The 26,368-nt window shown below is 51.1% G+C and overlaps 1 protein-coding gene across 1 annotated transcript in view; it reads right to left on the bottom strand.

The window, feature by feature from the left end:
- The window catches only part of LOC142250102 (ras-specific guanine nucleotide-releasing factor RalGPS1-like), a 203,531-nt gene that overhangs the window by 27,661 nt on the left and 149,502 nt on the right, over nucleotides 1–26,368 (bottom strand). Inside the window, exons 4-5 of the mRNA XM_075322166.1 lie at nucleotides 21,641–21,691; nucleotides 9,367–9,450 (exon numbers count right to left, since the gene is read on the bottom strand). Coding sequence (XP_075178281.1) covers nucleotides 9,367–9,450; nucleotides 21,641–21,691 — 135 coding nt within the window. The remainder of the gene's footprint in view (nucleotides 1–9,366; nucleotides 9,451–21,640; nucleotides 21,692–26,368) is intronic.

Genomic DNA, 26,368 nt, shown 5'->3' with positions numbered 1-26,368 from the left:
AGGTCTTTATGTGGATTGCAATGCCCGGACACTGCAGGGTGCGGCTGGGAGTGATACGGCAGGATACGGCCGGGTACACATCAGCGGATTTACAGGTCTTTATGCAGATTGCAATGCCCGGACACTGCAGGGTGCGGCTGGGAGTGATACGGCAGGATACGGCCGGGTTCACATCAGCGGATTTACAGGTCTTTATGTGGATTGCAATGCCCGGACACTGCAGGGTGCGGCTGGGAGTGATACGGCAGGATACGGCCGGGTTCACATCAGCGGATTTACAGGTCTTTATGCAGATTGCAATGCCCGGACACTGCAGGGTGCGGCTGGGAGTGATACGGCAGGATACGGCCGGGTTCACATCAGCGGATTTACAGGTCTTTATGTGGATTGCAATGCCCGGACACTGCAGGGTGTGGCTGGGAGTGATACGGCAGGATACGGCCGGGTTCACATCAGCGGATTTACAGGTCTATGTGGATTGCAATGCCCGGACACTGCAGGGTGCGGCTGGGAGTGATACGGCAGGGTACGGCCGGGTTCACATCAGCGGATTTACAGGTCTTTATGTGGATTGCAATGCCCGGACACTGCAGGGTGTGGCTGGGAGTGATACGGCAGGATACGGCCGGGTTCACATCAGCGGATTTACAGGTCTTTATGTGGATTGCAATGCCCGGACACTGCAGGGTGCGGCTGGGAGTGATACGGCAGGATACGGCCGGGTTCTCATCAGCGGATTTACAGGTCTTTATGCGGATTGCAATGCCCGGACACTGCAGGGTGCGGCTGGGAGTGATACGGCAGGATACGGCCGGGTTCTCATCAGCGGATTTACAGGTCTTTATGCGGATTGCAATGCCCGGACACTGCAGGGTGCGGCTGGGAGTGATACGGCAGGATACGGCCGGGTTCACATCAGCGGATTTACAGGTCTTTATGTGGATTGCAATGCCCGGACACTGCAGGGTGTGGCTGGGAGTGATACGGCAGGATACGGCCGGGTTCACATCAGCGGATTTACAGGTCTTTATGCGGATTGCAATGCCCGGACACTGCAGGGTGCGGCTGGGAGTGATACGGCAGGATACGGCCGGGTTCTCATCAGCGGATTTACAGGTCTTTATGCGGATTGCAATGCCCGGACACTGCAGGGTGCGGCTGGGAGTGATACGGCAGGATACGGCCGGGTTCTCATCAGCGGATTTACAGGTCTTTATGCGGATTGCAATGCCCGGACACTGCAGGGTGCGGCTGGGAGTGATACGGCAGGATACGGCCGGGTTCTCATCAGCGGATTTACAGGTCTTTATGCGGATTGCAATGCCCGGACACTGCAGGGTGCGGCTGGGAGTGATACGGCAGGATACGGCCGGGTTCACATCAGCGGATTTACAGGTCTTTATGTGGATTGCAATGCCCGGACACTGCAGGGTGTGGCTGGGAGTGATACGGCAGGATACGGCCGGGTTCTCATCAACGGATTTACAGGTCTTTATGCGGATTGCAATGCCCGGACACTGCAGGGTGCGGCTGGGAGTGATACGGCAGGATACGGCCGGGTTCTCATCAGCGGATTTACAGGTCTTTATGCAGATTGCAATGCCCGGACACTGCAGGGTGCGGCTGGGAGTGATACGGCAGGATACGGCCGGGTTCTCATCAGCGGATTTACAGGTCTTTATGTGGATTGCAATGCCCGGACACTGCAGGGTGCGGCTGGGAGTGATACGGCAGGATACGGCCGGGTTCTCATCAGCGGATTTACAGGTCTTTATGCGGATTGCAATGCCCGGACACTGCAGGGTGCGGCTGGGAGTGATACGGCAGGATACGGCCGGGTTCTCATCAGCGGATTTACAGGTCTTTATGCGGATTGCAATGCCCGGACACTGCAGGGTGTGGCTGGGAGTGATACGGCAGGATACGGCCGGGTTCTCATCAACGGATTTACAGGTCTTTATGTGGATTGCAATGCCCGGACACTACAGGGTGCGGCTGGGAGTGATACGGCCGGGTTCACATCAGCCGATTTACAGGTCTTTATGCGGATTGCAATGCCCGGACACTGCAGGGTGCGGCTGGGAGTGATACGGCAGGATACGGCCGGGTTCTCATCAGCGGATTTACAGGTCTTTATGTGGATTGCAATGCCCGGACACTGCAGGGTGCGGCTGGGAGTGATACGGCAGGATACGGCCGGGTTCTCATCAGCGGATTTACAGGTCTTTATGCGGATTGCAATGCTCGGACACTGCAGGGTGCGGCTGGGAGTGATACGGCAGGATACGGCCGGGTTCTCATCAGCGGATTTCAGGTCTTTTTGCGGATTGCAATGCCCGGACACTGCAGGGTGCGGCTGGGAGTGATACGGCATGATACGGCCGGGTTCTCATCAGCGGATTTACAGGTCTATATGCGGATTGCAATGCCCGGACACTGCAGGGTGCGGCTGGGAGTGATACGGCAGGATACGGCCGGGTTCTCATCAGCGGATTTACAGGTCTTTATGCGGATTGCAATGCCCGGACACTGCAGGGTGCGGCTGGGAGTGATACGGCAGGATACGGCCGGGTTCACATCAGCGGATTTACAGGTCTTTTTGCGGATTGCAATGCCCGGACACTGCAGGGTGCGGCTGGGAGTGATACGGCCGGGTTTACATCAGCGGATTTACAGGTCTTTATGCGGATTGCAATGCCCGGACACTGCAGGGTGCGGCTGGGAGTGATACGGCCGGGTTCACATCAGCGGATTTACAGGTCTTTATGCGGATTGCAATGCCCGGACACTGCAGGGTGCGGCTGGGAGTGATACGGCAGGATACGGCCGGGTTCTCATCAGCGGATTTGCAGGTCTTTATGTGGATTGCAATGCCCGGACACTGCAGGGTGCGGCTGGGAGTGATACGGCAGGATACGGCCGGGTTCACATCAGCGGATTTACAGGTCTTTATGCGGATTGCAATGCCCGGACACTGCAGGGTGTGGCTGGGAGTGATACGGCAGGATACGGCCGGGTTCACATCAGCGGATTTACAGGTCTTTATGTGGATTGCAATGCCCGGACACTGCAGGGTGCGGCTGGGAGTGATACGGCAGGATACGGCCGGGTTCACATCAGCGGATTTACAGGTCTTTATGTGGATTGCAATGCCCGGACACTGCAGGGTGCGGCTGGGAGTGATACGGCAGGATACGGCCGGGTTCACATCAGCGGATTTGCAGGTCTTTATGCAGATTGCAATGCCCGGACACTGCAGGGTGCGGCTGGGAGTGATACGGCAGGATACAGCCGGGTTCACATCAGCGGATTTACAGGTCTTTATGCAGATTGCAATGCCCGGACACTGCAGGGTGCGGCTGGGAGTGATACGGCAGGATACGGCCGGGTTCTCATCAACGGATTTACAGGTCTTTATGTGGATTGCAATGCCCGGACACTACAGGGTGCGGCTGGGAGTGATACGGCCGGGTTCACATCAGCCGATTTACAGGTCTTTATGCGGATTGCAATGCCCGGACACTGCAGGGTGCGGCTGGGAGTGATACGGCAGGATACGGCCGGGTTCTCATCAGCGGATTTACAGGTCTTTATGTGGATTGCAATGCCCGGACACTGCAGGGTGCGGCTGGGAGTGATACGGCAGGATACGGCTGGGTTCTCATCAGCGGATTTACAGGTCTTTATGTGGATTGCAATGCCCGGACACTGCAGGGTGCGGCTGGGAGTGATACGGCAGGATACGGCCGGGTTCTCATCAGCGGATTTACAGGTCTTTATGTGGATTGCAATGCCCGGACACTGCAGGGTGCGGCTGGGAGTGATACGGCAGGATACAGCCGGGTTCACATCAGCGGATTTACAGGTCTTTATGTGGATTGCAATGCCCGGACACTGCAGGGTGCGGCTGGGAGTGATACGGCAGGATACGGCCGGGTTCACATCAGCGGATTTACAGGTCTTTATGTGGATTGCAATGCCCGGACACTGCAGGGTGCGGCTGGGAGTGATACGGCCGGGTTCACATCAGCCGATTTACAGGTCTTTATGTGGATTGCAATGCCCGGACACTGCAGGGTGTGGCTGGGAGTGATACGGCAGGATACGGCCGGGTTCACATCAGCGGATTTACAGGTCTTTATGTGGATTGCAATGCCCGGACACTGCAGGGTGCGGCTGGGAGTGATACGGCAGGATACGGCTGGGTTCTCATCAGCGGAATTACAGGTCTTTATGTGGATTGCAATGCCCGGACACTGCAGGGTGTGGCTGGGAGTGATACGGCAGGATACGGCCGGGTTCTCATCAGCCGATTTACAGGACTTTATGCAGATTGCAATGCCCGGACACTGCAGGGTGCGGCTGGGAGTGATACGGCAGGATACGGCCGGGTTCACATCAGCGGATTTACAGGTCTTTATGTGGATTGCAATGCCCGGACACTGCAGGGTGAGGCTGGGAGTGATACGGCAGGATACGGCCGGGTTCTCATCAGCGGATTTACAGGTCTTTATGTGGATTGCAATGCCCGGACACTGCAGGGTGCGGCTGGGAGTGATACGGCAGGATACGGCTGGGTTCTCATCAGCGGATTTACAGGTCTTTATGTGGATTGCAATGCCCGGACACTGCAGGGTGTGGCTGGGAGTGATACGGCAGGATACGGCCGGGTTCACATCAGCGGATTTACAGGTCTTTATGTGGATTGCAATGCCCGGACACTGCAGGGTGTGGCTGGGAGTGATACGGCAGGATACAGCCGGGTTCACATCAGCGGATTTACAGGTCTTTATGTGGATTGCAATGCCCGGACACTGCAGGGTGCGGCTGGGAGTGATACGGCAGGATACGGCCGGGTTCACATCAGCGGATTTACAGGTCTTTATGTGGATTGCAATGCCCGGACACTGCAGGGTGCGGCTGGGAGTGATACGGCAGGATACGGCCGGGTTCACATCAGCGGATTTACAGGTCTTTATGCAGATTGCAATGCCCGGACACTGCAGGGTGCGGCTGGGAGTGATACGGCAGGATACGGCCGGGTTCACATCAGCGGATTTACAGGTCTTTATGTGGATTGCAATGCCCGGACACTGCAGGGTGCGGCTGGGAGTGATACGGCAGGATACGGCCGGGTTCTCATCAGCGGATTTACAGGTCTTTATGCAGATTGCAATGCCCGGACACTGCAGGGTGCGGCTGGGAGTGATACGGCAGGATACGGCTGGGTTCTCATCAGCGGATTTACAGGTCTTTATGTGGATTGCAATGCCCGGACACTGCAGGGTGCGGCTGGGAGTGATACGGCAGGATACGGCTGGGTTCTCATCAGCGGATTTACAGGTCTTTATGTGGATTGCAATGCCCGGACACTGCAGGGTGCGGCTGGGAGTGATACGGCAGGATACAGCCGGGTTCTCATCAGCGGATTTACAGGTCTTTATGCAGATTGCAATGCCCGGACACTGCAGGGTGCGGCTGGGAGTGATACGGCAGGATACTGCCGGGTTCACATCAGCGGATTTACAGGTCTTTATGTGGATTGCAATGCCCGGACACTGCAGGGTGCGGCTGGGAGTGATACGGCAGGATACGGCCGGGTTCACATCAGCGGATTTACAGGTCTTTATGCAGATTGCAATGCCCGGACACTGCAGGGTGCGGCTGGGAGTGATACGGCAGGATACTGCCGGGTTCACATCAGCGGATTTACAGGTCTTTATGTGGATTGCAATGCCCGGACACTGCAGGGTGCGGCTGGGAGTGATACGGCAGGATACGGCCGGGTTCACATCAGCGGATTTACAGGTCTTTATGCAGATTGCAATGCCCGGACACTGCAGGGTGCGGCTGGGAGTGATACGGCAGGATACGGCCGGGTTCACATCAGCGGATTTACAGGTCTTTATGTGGATTGCAATGCCCGGACACTGCAGGGTGTGGCTGGGAGTGATACGGCAGGATACGGCCGGGTTCTCATCAGCAGATTTACAGGTCTTTATGTGGATTGCAATGCCCGGACACTGCAGGGTGCGGCTGGGAGTGATACGGCAGGATACGGCCGGGTTCTCATCAGCGGATTTACAGGTCTTTATGTGGATTGCAATGCCCGGACACTGCAGGGTGCGGCTGGGAGTGATACGGCAGGATACGGCCGGGTTCTCATCAGCTGATTTACAGGTCTTTATGTGGATTGCAATGCCCGGACACTGCAGGGTGTGGCTGGGAGTGATACGGCAGGATACGGCCGGGTTCACATCAGCGGATTTACAGGTCTTTATGTGGATTGCAATGCCCGGACACTGCAGGGTGTGGCTGGGAGTGATACGGCAGGATACGGCCGGGTTCACATCAGCGGATTTACAGGTCTTTATGTGGATTGCAATGCCCGGACACTGCAGGGTGTGGCTGGGAGTGATACGGCAGGATACGGCCGGGTTCTCATCAGCAGATTTACAGGTCTTTATGTGGATTGCAATGCCCGGACACTGCAGGGTGCGGCTGGGAGTGATACGGCAGGATACGGCCGGGTTCTCATCAGCGGATTTACAGGTCTTTATGTGGATTGCAATGCCCGGACACTGCAGGGTGCGGCTGGGAGTGATACGGCAGGATACGGCCGGGTTCTCATCAGCGGATTTACAGGTCTTTATGCAGATTGCAATGCCCGGACACTGCAGGGTGTGGCTGGGAGTGATACGGCAGGATACGGCCGGGTTCACATCAGCGGATTTACAGGTCTTTATGCAGATTGCAATGCCCGGACACTGCAGGGTGCGGCTGGGAGTGATACGGCAGGATACGGCCGGGTTCTCATCAGCGGATTTACAGGTCTTCATGTGGATTGCAATGCCCGGACACTGCAGGGTGTGGCTGGGAGTGATACGGCAGGATACGGCCGGGTTCTCATCAGCGGATTTACAGGTCTTTATGTGGATTGCAATGCCCGGACACTGCAGGGTGCGGCTGGGAGTGATACGGCAGGATACGGCCGGGTTCACATCAGCGGATTTACAGGTCTTTATGTGGATTGCAATGCCCGGACACTGCAGGGTGCGGCTGGGAGTGATACGGCAGGATACGGCCGGGTTCTCATCAGCGGATTTACAGGTCTTTATGTGGATTGCAATGCCCGGACACTGCAGGGTGTGGCTGGGAGTGATACGGCAGGATACGGCCGGGTTCACATCAGCGGATTTACAGGTCTTTATGTGGATTGCAATGCCCGGACACTGCAGGGTGTGGCTGGGAGTGATACGGCAGGATACGGCCGGGTTCTCATCAGCGGATTTACAGGTCTTTATGTGGATTGCAATGCCCGGACACTGCAGGGTGCGGCTGGGAGTGATACGGCAGGATACGGCCGGGTTCTCATCAGCAGATTTACAGGTCTTTATGTGGATTGCAATGCCCGGACACTGCAGGGTGCGGCTGGGAGTGATACGGCAGGATACGGCCGGGTTCTCATCAGCGGATTTACAGGTCTTTATGTGGATTGCAATGCCCGGACACTGCAGGGTGCGGCTGGGAGTGATACGGCAGGATACGGCCGGGTTCTCATCAGCGGATTTACAGGTCTTTATGCAGATTGCAATGCCCGGACACTGCAGGGTGTGGCTGGGAGTGATACGGCAGGATACGGCCGGGTTCACATCAGCGGATTTACAGGTCTTTATGCAGATTGCAATGCCCGGACACTGCAGGGTGCGGCTGGGAGTGATACGGCAGGATACGGCCGGGTTCTCATCAGCGGATTTACAGGTCTTCATGTGGATTGCAATGCCCGGACACTGCAGGGTGTGGCTGGGAGTGATACGGCAGGATACGGCCGGGTTCTCATCAGCGGATTTACAGGTCTTTATGTGGATTGCAATGCCCGGACACTGCAGGGTGCGGCGGGGAGTGATACGGCAGGATACGGCCGGGTTCACATCAGCGGATTTACAGGTCTTTATGTGGATTGCAATGCCCGGACACTGCAGGGTGCGGCTGGGAGTGATACGGCAGGATACAGCCGGGTTCACATCAGCGGATTTACAGGTCTTTATGTGGATTGCAATGCCCGGACACTGCAGGGTGCGGCTGGGAGTGATACGGCAGGATACGGCCGGGTTCACATCAGCGGATTTACAGGTCTTTATGTGGATTGCAATGCCCGGACACTGCAGGGTGCGGCTGGGAGTGATACGGCAGGATACGGCCGGGTTCACATCAGCGGATTTACAGGTCTTTATGTGGATTGCAATGCCCGGACAGTGCTTCTTGTGACCCAAAGAAAGCAAAGTTCAGCTCGGGAGCCCTGTGGTCAGCCGGGACATTGCGGCCCATACGTAGAATGTGAAATATGTGACTAAACCTAGCCTTAGGAAGCTGCATTCACTTGCAGGTGATTAGTGAGCAGTACCATGGTCGGGTCCTCGTAAGGAGCAGTTGGATGCTCGGATGGGCACGACTCAAGTACAGAGCGTAGTAGAAGTCAATGTCAGAACTCGAACATTTTCTTAAAATATTTCTCCCCAAAAAATGTTCAAGTCCCTCATTGACTACCATTATACTCGGTACACGAGACACACCCATCCGATAGTCCAACTGCTCTTAAAGGGGTGGTTCACTACTTAGCTTTACTAGCCACATTGATATAACATTCAGAAACAAGGCATCTCTGAAATGCCTTGTGTAGTCAACTCTACCTCCGAGAGGTGCTAATGCGGTCTGCTCCTCCTCGTTGCGTGACCCCCGGGCTCAGTGACCTTGGAGACCTGGTGATGTCATATCCACTTTCAGTTGTCCCAACATCACCGAGGCGGGGCGGGATCCAATCTCCCTGAGTGACTGGGCTGTGGGCGGCATTCACCCGCTAATCACAGGCCAGCGGCACTCCTGCTTGCGGTGCTCTGCAGTGAAGGAGAAAGCGAGCGAGATGCCGCGCTGTGACGCTGGACTGTGACGAGCGGTGAAACGCCGCCCACAGCCCGGTCTCTCAGGAAAACTGGGTCCCACCTTGGTGATGTCAGGTCAACTGGAAGGATTTCAGATGAAGCCCGGGGGTCATGTGAGGGGGATGAGCGGACCGCGATAGCGCCTCTCACAGGCAGTATTGCCAACACAAGGTATTTGAGAGAAGCCTTGTTTCTGAACGTTATATCCATGTAGCAGAAAAGCTAAGTAGTGAACCCCCTCTTTACGGAGTAAGAGTCCCCGGGCACGGTGGAGCTCGCTCATCACAAGTGGCTATGTATTCCTGGTAAACCTTTTCTTTAAGGAGCTTTATAAATTAGAACACTTAAAAACAAAGCATTATTAACCGGAAAAAAGCAAATAGCTTAATACATATTGGACTCTAATATCGAGCAGTCAGCGACTCACGTGGTTGAATCGTCTCGTGAAGGCCACAGCGTTTGGTGCCGAACTGTATTTTTCTTTTTTATTCCATCCACAGCTCGATAATTCCTAAAGATAAAAAGTTATATTTATTTACTTAATAGGAGCATCCATTTATTAGAGAATCTGTGGGAAGGATCGATCCTCCCAAGTCATCTGTATGCAGGCTATAGAGCGTGGAATGCCTTCATATCTGGATCCGAGATTCCAGAGAAAGCCACATTATTCTTCATATGTAAAGATCTCCTGAGAATCTGCCTCCAGAGCCTATTATACATGAAAGGGGAGGTTACCAGTGTGAGACATGTAATGACTGACAGTCTGCTCTCCTGATCTACATGTCTCACACTGGTATCGTCACCTTTCATGTATAATAAGCTCTGGAGGCAGATTCTCAGGAGATCTATGCCCAACCCATAGATCTTAACAGCTGATTTACATAAAGAAAAACTTGGCTTTCCCCGGAATAAAACATCAGATTAGAAATATCGAGCTGTTTTATTCACCTTTCTATGACCGGCACGCCCAATTGTCAGAGGCTTAAGAGGGTTGATCCCACGGACAAATTACTTAAGACTCCGATTAAGAAAAAAAAAATACTTGATCTGCCGCAAATCCTAGTCAAGGTTTACTCAATCCCTGCTACTTCCAGGTCCCGTCTCCACCCCCAGAAATGGCAGAAAACCCTTATACAAGTAATCCCTGGCTCTAGTACTTACCCCAGTAGGGACCAGGAAGAAGACCCCATGTCCAAACTGGAAGGGGACTGGAGGTATTTTTACTAGTCAGACCCTGCACAAATATAAGCCCGAGTTTCCCATTGACTTCCATTATACTCTGTAAATGAGTGGAGTCCTCCAAGCGTCAAAATGCTCATTACCAGTACTGAGCACCCGAGCATGGTAGTGCCCGCTCATCACTAGTTACCAGTACTGAGCACCCGAGCATGGTAGTGCCCGCTCATCACTAGTTACCAGTACCGAGCACCCGAGCATGGTAGTGCCCGCTCATCACTAGTTACCAGTACAGAGCACCCGAGCATGGTAGTGCCCGCTCATCACTAGTTACCAGTACTGAGCACCCGAGCATGGTAGTGCCCGCTCATCACTAGTTACCAGTACCGAGCACCCGAGCATGGTAGTGCCCGCTCATCACTAGTTACCAGTACCGAGCACCCGAGCATGGTAGTGCCCGCTCATCACTAGTTACCAGTACAGAGCACCCGAGCATGGTAGTGCCCGCTCATCACTAGTTACCAGTACTGAGCACCCGAGCATGGTAGTGCCCGCTCATCACTAGTTACCAGTACCGAGCACCCGAGCATGGTAGTGCCCGCTCATCACTAGTTACCAGTACCGAGCACCCGAGCATGGTAGTGCCCGCTCATCACTAGTTACCAGTACCGAGCACCCGAGCATGGTAGTGCCCGCTCATCACTAGTTACCAGTACAGAGCACCCAAGCATGGTAGTGCCCGCTCATCACTAGTAACCAGTACTGAGCACCTGAGCATGGTAGTGCCCGCTCATCACTAGTTACCAGTACTGAGCACCCGAGCATGGTAGTGCCCGCTCATCACTAGTTACCAGTACAGAGCACCCGAGCATGGTAGCGCCTGCTCATCACTAGTTACCAGTACAGAGCACCCGAGCATGGTAGTGCCCGCTCATCACTAGTTACCAGTACTGAGCACCCGAGCATGGTAGTGCCCGCTCATCACTAGTTACCAGTACTGAGCATCCGAGCATAGTAGTGCCCGCTCATCACTAGTTACCAGTACCGAGCACCCGAGCATGGTAGTGCCCGCTTATCACTAGTTACCAGTACAGAGCACCCGAGCATGGTAGTGCCCGCTCATCACTAGTTACCAGTACCGAGCACCCGAGCATGGTAGTGCCCGCTCATCACTAGTAACCAGTACTGAGCACCTGAGCATGGTAGTGCCCGCTCATCACTAGCTACCAGTACTGAGCACCTGAGCATGGTAGTGCCCGCTCATCACTAGTTACCAGTACAGAGCACCCGAGCATGGTAGTGCCCGCTCATCACTAGTTACCAGTACAGAGCACCCGAGCATGGTAGTGCCCGCTCATCACTAGTTACCAGTACCGAGCACCCGAGCATGGTAGTGCCCGCTCATCACTAGTTACCAGTACTGAGCACCCGAGCATGGTAGTGCCCGCTCATCACTAGTTACCAGTACTGAGCACCCGAGCATGGTAGTGCCCGCTCATCACTAGTTACCAGTACCGAGCACCCGAGCATGGTAGTGCCCGCTCATCACTAGTTACCAGTACCGAGCACCCGAGCATGGTAGTGCCCGCTCATCACTAGTTACCAGTACCGAGCACCCGAGCATGGTAGTGCCCGCTCATCACTAGTTACCAGTACCGAGCACCCGAGCATGGTAGTGCCCGCTCATCACTAGTTACCAGTACTGAGCACCCGAGCATGGTAGTGCCCGCTCATCACTAGTTACCAGTACCGAGCACCCGAGCATGGTAGTGCCCGCTCATCACTAGTTACCAGTACTGAGCACCCGAGCATGGTAGTGGCCGCTCATCACTAGTTACCAGTACTGAGCACCCGAGCATGGTAGTGCCCGCTCATCACTAGTTACCAGTACTGAGCACCCGAGCACGGTAGTGCCCACTCATCACTAGTTACCAGTACTGAGCACCCGAGCATGGTAGTGCCCGCTCATCACTAGTTACCAGTACTGAGCACCCGAGCATGGTAGTGCCCGCTCATCACTAGTTACCAGTACTGAGCACCCGAGCACGGTAGTGCCCGCTCATCACTAGTTACCAGTACTGAGCACCTGAGCATGGTAGTGCCCGCTCATCACTAGTTACCAGTACAGAGCACCCGAGCATGGTAGTGCCCGCTCATCACTAGTTACCAGTACTGAGCACCCAAGCATGGTAGTACCCGCTCATCACTAGTTACCAGTACAGAGCACCTGAGCATGGTAGTGCCCACTCATCACTAGTTACCAGTACTGAGCACCCGAGCATGGTAGTGCCCGCTCATCACTAGTTACCAGTACCCCGAGCACCCAAGCATGGTAGTGCCCGCTCATCACTAGTTACCAGTAAAGAGCACCTGAGCATGGTAGTGCCCGCTCATCACTAGTTACCAGTACTGAGCACCCGAGCATGGTAGTGCCCGCTCATCACTAGATACTAGTACTGAGCACCCGAGCATGGTAGTGCCCACTCATCACTAGTTACCAGTACTAAGCACCCGAGCATGGTAGTGCCCACTCATCACTAGTTACCAGTACCCCGAGCACCCAAGCATGGTACTGCCCGCTCATCCATTCATCCATCCATCCATCCATCCATTCCAAAGACATACAGATAGGAACTCTAGATTGTGAGCCCCAATGGGGACAGTGTTGCCAATGTATGTAAAGTGCTATGGAATTAATAGCGCTATATAAATGAATAAAATTATTATTATTATTAAATTATTATCATCACTAGTTACCAGTACTGAGCATGGTAGTGCCCGCTCATCACTAGTTACCAGTACTGAGCACCTGAGCATGGTAGTGCCCGCTCATCACTAGTTACCAGTACAGAGCACCCGAGCATAGTAGTGCCCGCTCATCACTAGTTACCAGTACTGAGCACCCGAGCATGGTAGTAGAGCCCGCTCATCACTAGTTACCAGTACAGAGCACCCGAGCATGGTAGTGCCGGCTCACTAGTTACCAGTACAGAGCACCCGAGCATGGTAGTGCCCGCTCATCACTTGTTACCAGTACATAGCACCCGAGCATGGTAGTGCCCGCTCATCACTAGTTATCAGTACATAGCACCCGAGCATGGTAGTGCCCGCTCATCACTAGTTACCAGTACAGAGCACCTGAGCATGGTAGTTATGATGGTGGGATATGGGGGAGGTGTATCTTGCTGTACAGATTCCTATTTCAAGCGTGGTTCATTGTCTTATTTGAACTACTTCTGTGTACATTTCTATTGTTGTAGGTAATCACCCCCTATAGTGCAAGGTTGTAGCCTCTTGAGGCACTTCCATCCCTGGGAGTAGGGGGAGGTGGGCCTAGAGTCCAACTAGTGTAAACTCTCTGCTTACCTGGGAGATTCAGTCAGTCTGTGTGAAACTTGAAGAAAGAAGATTGATCCTCTGGGAGGGAATAGCTGAGGCTGGATCCTAGGGCCTGTGTATGGACAGTTACAGACTGGAGATCAGTGGCCACGTGGGATTGCATTTTGTTGTTCACCTGTTGGACTCAAGGAACTCATATAAGGACCATTGCCCTATTTTCCCTGGCATCGGAATACCAGGCGGTGCCCCTGGATCTTTTTTTTTGTTGTGGACTCCTTGCAGACTTTAAGGATCTATATTTATGTTTGGTGCTTTATCTTTGTGGTTCCAATAAAGCCCTTTGGATTGTTCCTTGGCTGTTGTCTCTCCTTGCTCTGTCACATACCCCGTCACAAACTGGTTGGCAGCGGTGGGATCAGAGCAGAAGGAATGGAGGACAACGGCCCATCAACAGCTGGAACCAGAACCTCGAGTACAAGAACTGGACTGCGGTGAACCTACAAACAAAGGCCCGTGAACTGGGAGTCAGCTACAAGGGACTCTCCAAGGAGCAGCTGATTGAGGCGTTGGAAGGAGTTTGCTCGCAAAATGACGCTGAGGAAGGATCCTCCCAGCAAACGGAAGAAAGACGGCAGCCGGAGGTAAATACCCAAAAAAAGTCATTGGGTTGTGTGGTACGAGGAGGAGATGGCCTTGTTGGGAGAGGAGACCACCATAGAATATAAGATGGAGGTCATGCGTGGAGCTAAAGAGAAGGAGCGCAGGATGGAGGAGATGGCATTGCTGGATAAGCAGCTCGCTGTGGAAGCCGCGAGAGGTTCCAGACAGACTGTAACCCCAGCACCCACCATGAGGGAACTTCCCAGAGTGTCCCGCAAAGACTTCAAGCAGTTTAATGAGGCTGCTGGTGACATTGAGGGCTTCTTCCAGGACTTTGAGCATCAGTGTCGATTAATGGAAGTCCCAGAAAGGGAGCGCGTCCGGCATCTGGTTGGGCTCTTGGAGGGTGGAGCTGCCGCAGCCTATAGAGCTATGGACCCTCGGTGGAACTGTGAGTATGCGGATATTAAACAGACTATTCTAGAACATTATGCTGTAACGCCAGACATTTACAGGACTCAGTTCCGTACTTTAGCATGTGATGAGGAAGTGTCTTTCAAGATGTATGCCCACAAACTCGAACATCTGTGGCATCGTTGGCTGGAGGCAGAGGAGGCCTTAACCTTGGAGACCGTCCTCCAGGTCCTCCTAAAAGAGCAGTTTTACTTCAAGTGCCCCGCTGAGATCCGGGAATGGGTGCGTGAAAGGAGACCAGCCACTGTGGAGGAAGCTGCAGCTCTAGCTGATGAGGCTCTCGCCATCAAGCCTCAATGGAAGAAGCTGCTAGCAGAGGGAGCAAAAATGACCAGCTCCCCAACACCAGAGGTTCCTTGTCCTTCAGTGCCCAATGTTCCTCGACCTCCTAGATCACCACCTCATGTGGATACCCGTGTGTATGTGCCTCCAGTTGTTTCTACCACATTTTCTGGAATGCGACGAGGAGAGAAAGTAGAAGAGCGAAGATGTTATAGCTGTGGACATCCCGGACATCTGCGGGCCACATGCCCATCTATCCAGTGGAGTCATCCACCAAATCGACAACCACCTCCAGCACCTGCACCTCCCTATCAGTCACCAAGGTCTCCTACCTACTTCTCCAGAAGGCAAACTGGACGGAGTGAGACGCAGCGCAGATGTTATCAATGTGGGCATCCTGGGCATCTGCAAGCTCACTGTCCAGGTGTTCGGAGGCAGAACAGCTGCAGACCACCTTTGCCTGTCCATTATCTACAGACACCCTCAGCAGGAGAAGAGCTGGATTCAGGCCCTGATGATTTGCCAAGTGACCCTGATATGTTGACTTACCTACCAGGAGTCTATGGAGTGCGAGCCACAGCCACCCGTTCTTATGATCTTCAGCATAAACATCTACAGGAGGTCGTGCTGGATGGCCAAAAAGTTGTTGGCTTTCGTGACACTGGGGCTTTTCTCACCATCGCAGATCCCTGAGTAATTCAACCAGAAGCAATTCAAAAGGGACCAGGAATTGCCATTGAATTGGCTGGAGGTACCCGGAGATATATTCCAAGAGCAAGTGTAAGGCCGGGGCCACACGGGCACTACTGCGATCCCCTTGCATGAGACTCGGCTCGTGCTGGCAGTACAGCAGAGCCGAGTCTCATGCTTGTGTCCTTGCAACTGAGGTCCGTTCGTGCGAGCAGACCTCAGCTGCGGGGGGCGGGCCGGCACTCAGGAGGGGAGGGAGGGATTTCTCTCCCTCTCGCCTGTGTAGCCGGCTATAGACATTCTCGCATTGCACTGGCAGTACACCGGTGTACCGCGAGTGCAGTGCGATTTTTCTCTCGCCCCATTCACTTGAATGGGTGCGAGAAAAAGAGTCTCGGATTACAATCGCAGCATGCTGCGATTGTTTTCTCGGTCCGATTAGGGCTGAGAAAATAATCGCTCATGTGTGCTGTCACACAGGCTAGAATTGGTCCGAGGGGAATGCGATGTTTTATCGCACTCCACTCGCACCGATTTTCTCGCCGTGTGGCTTAGCCCTAACCCTGGATTATGGCTTTGGGGCAAAACAATGCATAATCGGTGTGATGAGCGGCCTTCCTGCAGACATTCTCCTAGCCAATGATGTGGGAGATATACAATGCCAATTTGTAGGTGCAGAAAGCCGAGTTTGAGTGAGGGAGGACACAAAAGGAACCTTGTCCTTCCAACCCTATCGCTCTACAAGGGATTACCTACAGCTTTTCCATCCAATACAAGTGTGGAAGCCAACACCAGAATGCTGATGGACTGTCCCAGCAAGAAGAACCATAGACTATTCACAGCTGAGCAACATGGACGTAAGTGAGATGGTCAGAGGTCTGTGTAGACCTCGTGGTATTCTCACTTATTAAAAAGGGGGGACAGGTTGTGATGGTGGGCTATGGGGGAGGTGTATCTTGCTGTACAGATTCCTATTTCAAGCTTGGTTCATTGTCTTATTTGAACTACTTCTGTGTACATTTCTATTGTTGTAGGTAATCGCCCCCTATAGTGCAAGGTTGTAGCCTCTTGAGGCACTTCCATCCCTGGGAGTAGGGGGAGGGGGGCCTAGAGTCCAACTAGTGTAAACTCTGCTTACCTGGGAGATTCAGTCAGTCTGTGTGAAACTTGAAGAAAGAAGATTGATCCTCTGGGAGGGAATAGCTGAGGCTGGATCCTAGGGCCTGTGTATGGACAGTCACAGACTGGAGATCAGTGGCCACGTGGGATTGCGTTTTGTTGTTCAGTTGTTGGACTCAAGGAACTCATATAAGGACCATTGCCCTATTTTCCCTGGCATCGGAATACCAGGCGGTGCCCCTGGATCTTTTGTTTTGTTGTGGACTCCTTGCAGACTTTAAGGATCTATATTTATGTTTGGTGCTTTATTTTTGTGGTTCCAATAAAGCCCTTTGGATTGTTCCTTGGCTGTTGTCTCTCACTGCTCTGTCGCATACCCAGTCACAGTAGTGCCCGCTCATCACTAGTTACCAGTACTGAGCACCCGAGCATGGTAGTGCCCGCTCATCACTAGTTACCAGTACTGAGCACCCGAGCATGGTAGTGCCCGCTCATCACTAGTTACCAGTACAGAGCACCTGAGCATGGTAGTGCCCGCTCATCACTAGTTACCAGTACTGAGCACCCGAGCATGATAGTGCCCGCTCATCACTAGTTACCAGTACTGAGCACCCGAGCATGGTAGTGCCCACTCATCACTAGTTACCAGTACAGAGCAACTGAGTATGGTAGTGCCCGCTCATCACTAGTTACCAGTACAGAGCACCTAAGCATGGTAGTGCCCGCTCATCACTAGTTACCAGTACAGAGCACCTGAGCATGGTAGTGGCCGCTCATCACTAGTTACCAGTACAGAGCACCCGAGCATGGTAGTGCCCGCTCATCACTAGTTACCAGTACAGAGCACCTGAGCATGGTAGTGCCCGCTCATCACTAGTTACCAGTACAGAGCACCCGAGCATGGTAGTGCCCGCTCATCACTAGTTACCAGTACAGAGCCCCTGAGCATGGTAGTGCCCGCTCATCACTAGTTACCAGTACAGAGCACCTGAGCATGGTAGTGCCCGCTCATCACTAGTTACCAGTACAGAGCACCTGAGCACGGTAGTCCCCGCTCATCACTAGTTACCAGTACAGAGCACCTGAGCATGGTAATGCCCGCTCATCACTAGTTACCAGTACAGAGCACCTGAGCATGGTAGTGCCCGCTCATCACTAGTTACCAGTACAGAGCACCAGAGCACGGTAGTGCCCGCTCATCACTAGTTACCAGTACTGAGCACCCGAGCATGGTAGTGCCCGCTCATCACTAGTTACCAGTACAGAGCCCCTGAGCATGGTAGTGCCCGCTCATCACTAGTTACCAGTACAGAGCACCCGAGCATGGTAGTGCCCGCTCATCACTAGTTACCAGTACTGAGCACCTGAGCATGGTAGTGCCCGCTCATCACTAGTTACCAGTACTGAGCACCCGAGCATGGTAGTGCCCGCTCATCACTAGCTACCAGTACAGTGCACCTGAGCATGGTAGTGCCCACTCATCACTAGTGGATTTTAATATCTTTGCACCAGTGAGCAGCTTGTTAGACTGGTGGACAGATCAGACTCACTCCCTTACACACCATGGGGAAGACTGTGAGGTTGGAGAATAAAAGGTACCATCACACTTAGCAAAGCTCCAGCGATCCCACTAGTGATCTGACCTGGCAGGGATGCTGGAGCATTGCTGGTGAGCTATCAATCAGGCAGATTTCCACAGCGATCAGCCACCAGCAACCCGTGTAACGACGCTGTGCTTAGTAACCATAGCACACATAGGGTTACTAAGCAAAGCTCTTTGCTTATAGTCACCCGATGTGTACCTTGGCTACGTGTGCAGGGAGTCGGCGTCTAGAAGCTGCGGACGCTGGTAACCAAGGTAAATATCGGATACCCAAGCAAAGAGCTTTGCTTGGTTACCCAATGTGTACCTTGGTTACCAGCGTCTGCAGAAGTCGGCTCCCTGCATTCAGATTGTTGCTCTCTCGCTGTCACACACAGCGATGTGCGCTTCACAGCGGGAGAGCAACAACCAAAAAATGGTCCAGGACATTCAGCAACGACCGGCGACCTCACAGCAGGGGCCAGGTCGTTGCTGGATGTCACACAGCGCGACATCGCTAGCAAGATCGCTGTTGCGTCACAAAAACCGTGACTCAGCAGCGATGTCACTTAGTGAGACGTGGCCTTAAGGCCTGGATGATTTATTTGCTCACAATAGTAAATGGAATAAAGGAAACTGATGAAGAGAGGACACTTCATGATTGATGGATGTGGAGAGGGGTAACGTGATATAGATTACTGCGGGGTAACACTACGGCTCAGTCAGTGGTTAACCAGCCGATGACTGGATGCAAAACTTGAGATTTTTAGCAAATAATTGATCACTTTTTTGAGCCACCCCTGCCGCGTCACAGCAACTCTCAATGGGGGTCCTACTCTCAGTACAATTCTAGTCTCTTGCCCTTTTCTGCATTAGAAAAGAGCGACCATCAAAATGTTGGAAAGGATTTCTATCTTTGAGGAGCGTGAGGCTCCAATTCTTTCGGCGCTCCGGAGAGGAGGAGACCACACATGCGGGTAGCTGCGTCCATTGAAGAATATGGGAGTAGTGATAAAAGCCTTTCACTTCACACCTGCCATAATCGACAATGGAGAGAGTCCTGTTCACAGCCGCCATCTCTAACGCTTTATCTTCTTGTTGGAGTTCTATATGGGTCGGTAAAGAGACCATATCCCAAATCTGGCCACAGTGCACAATTGCTCCCCAGCTTCTCCTCTCACACGTGTATTATTGAGTACACATATTTGAAGGCCACAAAAATGGCCTTACATTACAGACTGCAAAATTCAGCACACAGGTCACATTAAGCGCCAAATATTTCCAGAACGCGAGGACGTGATCGTCCCAGTGTCATTTACATAGCTGGTACCGTATTCTGCTATGGATTTTCCCTCTACAAATCTGCATTAATGACACCGCTAGATGCAGTTACGCATCGCGATCCAGTTCTTAATCCTAATTGTAATGATTAAGAACCCGTCCGGTTCAAAACGCGTCACCGCATCTATGTGATTCTTCGCTTGATCTTCTTGCACCGATGTGTGCTACAAGGCTTTTAAAGCGGTTTTTATTTTATTTTTTACTACAGGATTGCTGGATTTCCCGTTTGGAAACGTCCATCCGGTGAGGAGCTGGATTTTTCCTCTCCGTGCTTCCCTTCACTGTGAAGGACTTTACTTCGATTTCATGTGGATGGGCGGATAACTACATTTTTTTTTTTAAAACATTTTTCATTAATTACACAGCGTGTGCATTCACATTTTGGGTACATTTTCCAAGGGGGCGTAAGAAGGAATGTATCTCCTTGTGGAGTGCGTTAAGTCGGTGTAAGTAGACATAGGCCTTGTGCGCACGCTTGGCTTACCACGTCTTTGGGTGCATTTCCTTTCCCAGCAAAGTCTACGAGATTTCAGTTTTTCTGTCCACAAGTTGCAGGTTTTTTTGGCTGCATCTTTGACTAGAAGTGGCTTGGTGATTCTAAAGGGGAACGTGTCTCCTTCTGAAGAGCGACATGCCTACGTATAGGTCATACAATGCTCCTCTGAGAATGCAAATATGCAAGCACTTCAGAGATGGAGAACATGAACACTGGGGCTACCTATTGAGAAGAAATGTTCCCTCTAAGATCCTCAAGTCAGAAGCCTCTTTCCTATCTAAATCATTCCTCCTGCTTTAAACTGATGAGGGGCAAAAAAACAAACAAACCATGTTTGTGCATATACATCATCTGATTTGGCTTCTTATCCCAAGACACGTGGCAAGTTGTATCAATGGGTTGATAATGACTTTCAGGGCAGCTACAAAGGAAGAGGACTTGAACTTTAGAGCCAACCATTGAGGGTATTGGGAGAGAAGCCGCACTCTTGACATAGATCATTGTGCTCGAGGAAGGGACCAAGACCCCGTTTCTGAAGAGAAGACCTCTCTACCAATAAAACTAAAAAAAGAGAGATTGAGCTGCTGCAATGTGTACATTTTATTCCATAACTGCACCACAGTAAAATCCAAACAATCCAACATTTCAATCTTGGCGTGGTCTTTTTCAAGGATATCTGTGTGGATGGTGGCAAAAGGTATGGGTGATGGAGGTACCAGGTGGGGGACGGCAGCTTGTACTGCCAGGGGACCACCGCATGTGTGAGCGCTTCAGGTGTCATACATGCGGTGGTCCCCTGGCAGTAGAAGCTGTCGTCCTCCACCTGGCGACTCCACCTCCATCACCCATACCTTTTGCCACCATCCATAGATATTCTTGAAAAAGACCACGCCAAGGTCGAAACATCGGATTGTTTGGATTTTACTGTGCTGCCGGTCTGAAACAAAATTTTCACATTGCAGCAGCTCAATCTCTTTTTTGTCTTATTGGTCGTGACGTCTTCTCTTCAGAAACGGGGTCTTGGTCCCTTCCTCGAGCACAATGATCCATGTGAAGAGTGCGGCTTCTCTGCCAATACCCTGAACAGTTGGCTGTAAAGTTCCAGTCCTCTGCCTGTCTGAATAGGCTCCTTGCACATTTCAGAGGTGATCGTCCGTCTTTCTGTACATCCCAGTACTTTCAAGGCTGCAGGGACCAGAAGAGACAAGACGATGAAGACTCAGAGGATTGTAGTAAGAGGGACGGGAGGCAATGAAGCAAACAAATCGTGTAATCCTGGTGAAGAATGAGGGCGGATAGATGCCAACGTCGCGTAGAACATTTCATACTTCAGCCGAATCTGGAGGATTAGTGGCGGCTTATGGAAATCAAATGCTCAATACGCGGAGACGCCTCCAGAAACGGCAAAACTAAAATATTAGCATTGCTATAGATGAACGTCGCGGTGCTGACCGTGCAGCAGGAGCTCAGCGCCACAAATACTTCCACATTTTTCCAGAATTTATGAGCATCGAGGTAAAATAAACTAACATCATATCACGCAGGGTTAAGACGCTGGAAAATCTTAAACATTTGTAGACGTTAATTCCATGAACTACTCACCTCTGGCTGAATGGCTTTAAAAACCGGCATATCCATTAGTGTTATCTGACCCTGCAACAGAGAGGCAGAGGATTAGGGCTCAACACCTGCAGGTACCCCGGGATCAGCCATCGGAGGAGGGTGCGGGATTGGAAGCCACACTACCAGTATGGGGGGTCTACGGGGACACGTGTCCACCCTCCTCGGGGGTCTGAGGCTTATATCGAGTGGAGCACATCCGAGAATACAGAACTTAAAGGGGCTTTCCACCACCGTACAATCCCTCCTTAGAAGTACAGTCTACTACACAAACTGCATATGGACCACAGGGAGGTCGGAGGACACATGCCGCTCCAGAAAGTAGGTTTTTGCTTGTTTTGTTTTTTTACTATTGTTGAAGAGGTATTCCCATCTGAAATATCCTAACTTAATATGTAGTAGGTGAAATAATAATACTGTATTAACAAATACCTCCAATTAGAAATGTAGTATAGTTCTCCTGATTATGTCACCTACCTCATTGGCAGGGCATTGCATGACCTTAGGTATCTATAATTACAATCACAGCAACTGTCACTATTTGTGTGGCTGTAACCATGGATACTCAAGGTCCCACAATGCCCTGCACATGAGGTAAGACACATGGCTATATCAGGTGAACTATACAACATTTCTAATTGGAGGTATTTGCTAATATTATTATTACTACTACATATTGGGATAAGATCTTCAACATGGGAATAACCCTTTAAAGAGGACCAACCACCAGGATTTTCCTATATAAACTAAGGCCAGTGCTATACTGGCACTATCAGGCTGATTCTATACATACAGTGCTATACTGGCACTATCAGGCTGATTCTATACATACAGTGCTATACTGGCACTATCAGGCTGATTCTATACATACAGCGCTATACTGGCACTATCAGGCTGATTCTATACATACAGTGCTATACTGGCACTATCAGGCTGATTCTATACATACAGTGCTATACTGGCACTATCAGGCTGATTCTATACATACAGTGCTATACTGGCGCTATCAGGCTGATTCTATACATACAGTGCTATACTGGCACTATCAGGCTGATTCTATACATACAGTGCTATACTGGCACTATCAGGCTGATTCTATACATACAGTGCTATACTGGCACTATCAGGCTGATTACATACAGTGCTATACTGGCACTATCAGGCTGATTCTATACATACAGTGCTATACTGGCGCTATCAGGCTGATTCTATACATACAGTGCTATACTGGGGCTATCAGGCTGATTCTATACATACAGTGCTATACTGGCGCTATCAGGCTGATTCTATACATACAGTGCTATACTGGCACTATCAGGCTGATTCTATATATACAGTGCTATACTGGCACTATCAGGCTGATTCTATACATACAGCGCTATACTGGCACTATCAGGCTGATTCTATACATACAGTGCTATACTGGCACTATCAGGCTGATTCTATACATACAGTGCTATACTGGCACTATCAGGCTGATTCTATACATACAGTGCTATACTGGCGCTATCAGGCTGATTCTATACATACAGTGCTATACTGGCGCTATCAGGCTGATTCTATACATACAGTGCTATACTGGGGCTATCAGGCTGATTCTATACATACAGTGTTATACTGGCGCTATCAGGCTGATGCTATACATACAGTGCTATACTGGCGCTATCAGGCTGATTCTATACATACAGTGCTATACTGGCGCTATCAGGCTGATTCTATACATACAGTGCTATACTGGCACTATCAGGCTGATTCTATACATACAGTGCTATACTGGCGCTATCAGGCTGATTCTATACATACAGTGCTATACTGGGGCTATCAGGCTGATTCTATACATACAGTGCTATACTGGCACTATCAGGCTGATGCTATACATACAGTGCTATACTGGCGCTATCAGGCTGATTCTATACATACAGTGCTATACTGGCACTATCAGGCTGATTCTATACATACAGTGCTATACTGGGGCTATCAGGCTGATTCTATACATACAGTGCTATACTGGCACTATCAGGCTGATTCTATACATACAGTGCTATACTGGCGCTATCAGGCTGATTCTATACATACAGTGCTATACTGGCACCATCAGGCTGATGCTATACATACAGTGCTATACTGGCGCTATCAGGCTGATTCTATACATACAGTGCTATACTGGCACTATCAGGCTGAGTCTATACATACAGTGCTATACTGGCACTATCAGGCTGATTCTATACATACAGCGCTATACTGGCGCTATCAGGCTGATTCTCTACATACAGTGCTATACTGGCGCTATCAGGCTGATTCTATACATACAGTGCTATACTGGCGCTATCAGGCTGATTCCATACATACAGTGCTATACTGGCGCTATCAGGCTGATTCCATACATACAGTGCTATACTGGCACTATCAGGCTGATTCCATACATACAGTGCTATACTGGCACTATCAGGCTGATTCTATACATACAGTGCTATACTGGCGCTATCAGGCTGATTCTATACATACAGTGCTATACTGGCACTATCAGGCTGATTCTATATATACAGTGCTATACTGGCACTATCAGGCTGATTCTATACATACAGTGCTATACTGGCACTATCAGGCTGATTCTATATATACAGTGCTATACTGGCACTATCAGGCTGATTCTATACATACAGCGCTATACTGGCACTATCAGGCTGATTCTATACATACAGTGCTATACTGGCACTATCAGGCTGATTCTATACATACAGTGCTATACTGGCACTATCAGGCTGATTCTATACATACAGTGCTATACTGGCACTATCAGGCTGATTCTATACATACAGTGCTATACTGGCACTATCAGGCTGATTCTATACATACAGTGCTATACTGGCGCTATCAGGCTGATTCTATACATACAGTGCTATACTGGCGCTATCAGGCTGATTCTATACATACAGTGCTATACTGGCGCTATCAGGCTGATTCTATACATACAGTGCTATACTGGCACTATCAGGCTGATTCTATACATACAGTGCTATACTGGCGCTATCAGGCTGATTCTATACATACAGTGCTATACTGGGGCTATCAGGCTGATTCTATACATACAGTGTTATACTGGCGCTATCAGGCTGATTCTATACATACAGTGCTATAATGGCGCTATCAGGCTGATTCTATACATACAGTGCTATACTGGCACTATCAGGCTGATTCTATACATACAGTGCTATACTGGCGCTATCAGGCTGATTCTATACATACAGTGCTATACTGGGGCTATCAGGCTGATTCTATACATACAGTGTTATACTGGCGCTATCAGGCTGATGCTATACATACAGTGCTATACTGGCGCTATCAGGCTGATTCTATACATACAGTGCTATACTGGCACTATCAGGCTGATTCTATACATACAGTGCTATACTGGCGCTATCAGGCTGATTCTATACATACAGTGCTATACTGGGGCTATCAGGCTGATTCTATACATACAGTGCTATACTGGCACTATCAGGCTGATGCTATACATACAGTGCTATACTGGCGCTATCAGGCTGATTCTATACATACAGTGCTATACTGGCACTATCAGGCTGATTCTATACATACAGTGCTATACTGGGGCTATCAGGCTGATTCTATACATACAGTGCTATACTGGCACTATCAGGCTGATTCTATACATACAGTGCTATACTGGCGCTATCAGGCTGATTCTATACATACAGTGCTATACTGGCACCATCAGGCTGATGCTATACATACAGTGCTATACTGGCGCTATCAGGCTGATTCTATACATACAGTGCTATACTGGCACTATCAGGCTGATTCTATACATACAGTGCTATACTGGCACTATCAGGCTGATTCTATACATACAGTGCTATACTGGCGCTATCAGGGACCTTGCTAACAGGTGAAGATTGTTTAAAGGGAATCTGTCAGCAGGTTTTGCTATTTAAGCTGAAGACAGCACGCTGTAAGGGTTAACACAGAGAATTCAGGGATGCCTGTCTCATCAAGATCCGATCTGTTGTTTATTTGCCCTGTTTGTTTAAAGGCCCCGTCACACTAAGCAACATCGCTAGCAACATCGCTGCTAACGAACAACTTTTGTGACGTTGCTAGCGATGTTGCTGTGTGTGACATCCAGCAACAACCTGGCCCCTGCTGTGAGGTCGCCGGTCGTTGCTGAATGTCCTGGCCCCTGCTGTGAGGTCGTTGGTTGTTGCTGAATGTCCTGTGCCATTTTTTAGTTGTTGCTGTCCCGCTGTGAAGCACAGATCGCTGTGTGTGACAGCGAGACAGCAACAACTAAATGTGCAGGCAGCAGGAGCCGGCTTCTGCGGAGGCTGGTAACCACAGTAAACATCGGGTAACCAAGAAGCCCTGTCCTTGGTTACCCGATATTTACCTTTGTTACCAGCCTCCGCCGCTCTCACTGTCAGCGCCGGCTCCTGCTCTGTGCACATGTAGCTGCAGCACACATCGGGTAATTAACCCGATGTGTGCTGTACTAGGAGAGCAGGGAGCCAGCGCTCAGTGTGCGCTGCTCCCTGCTCCCTGCACGTGTAGCTCCGTGCGCTGGTAACCAAGGTAAATATCGGGTTGGTTACCCGATATTTACCTTAGTTACCAAGCGCAGCATCTTCCACGCGGCGCTGGGGGCTGGTCACTGGTTGCTGGTGAGATCTGCCTGTGTGACAGCTCACCAGCAAC

This window comes from Anomaloglossus baeobatrachus, chromosome 8 (assembly GCF_048569485.1).
Source record: "Anomaloglossus baeobatrachus isolate aAnoBae1 chromosome 8, aAnoBae1.hap1, whole genome shotgun sequence".
Taxonomy (NCBI): Eukaryota; Metazoa; Chordata; class Amphibia; order Anura; family Aromobatidae; genus Anomaloglossus; species Anomaloglossus baeobatrachus.
This window is presented reverse-complemented; position numbering and strand designations above follow the sequence as displayed.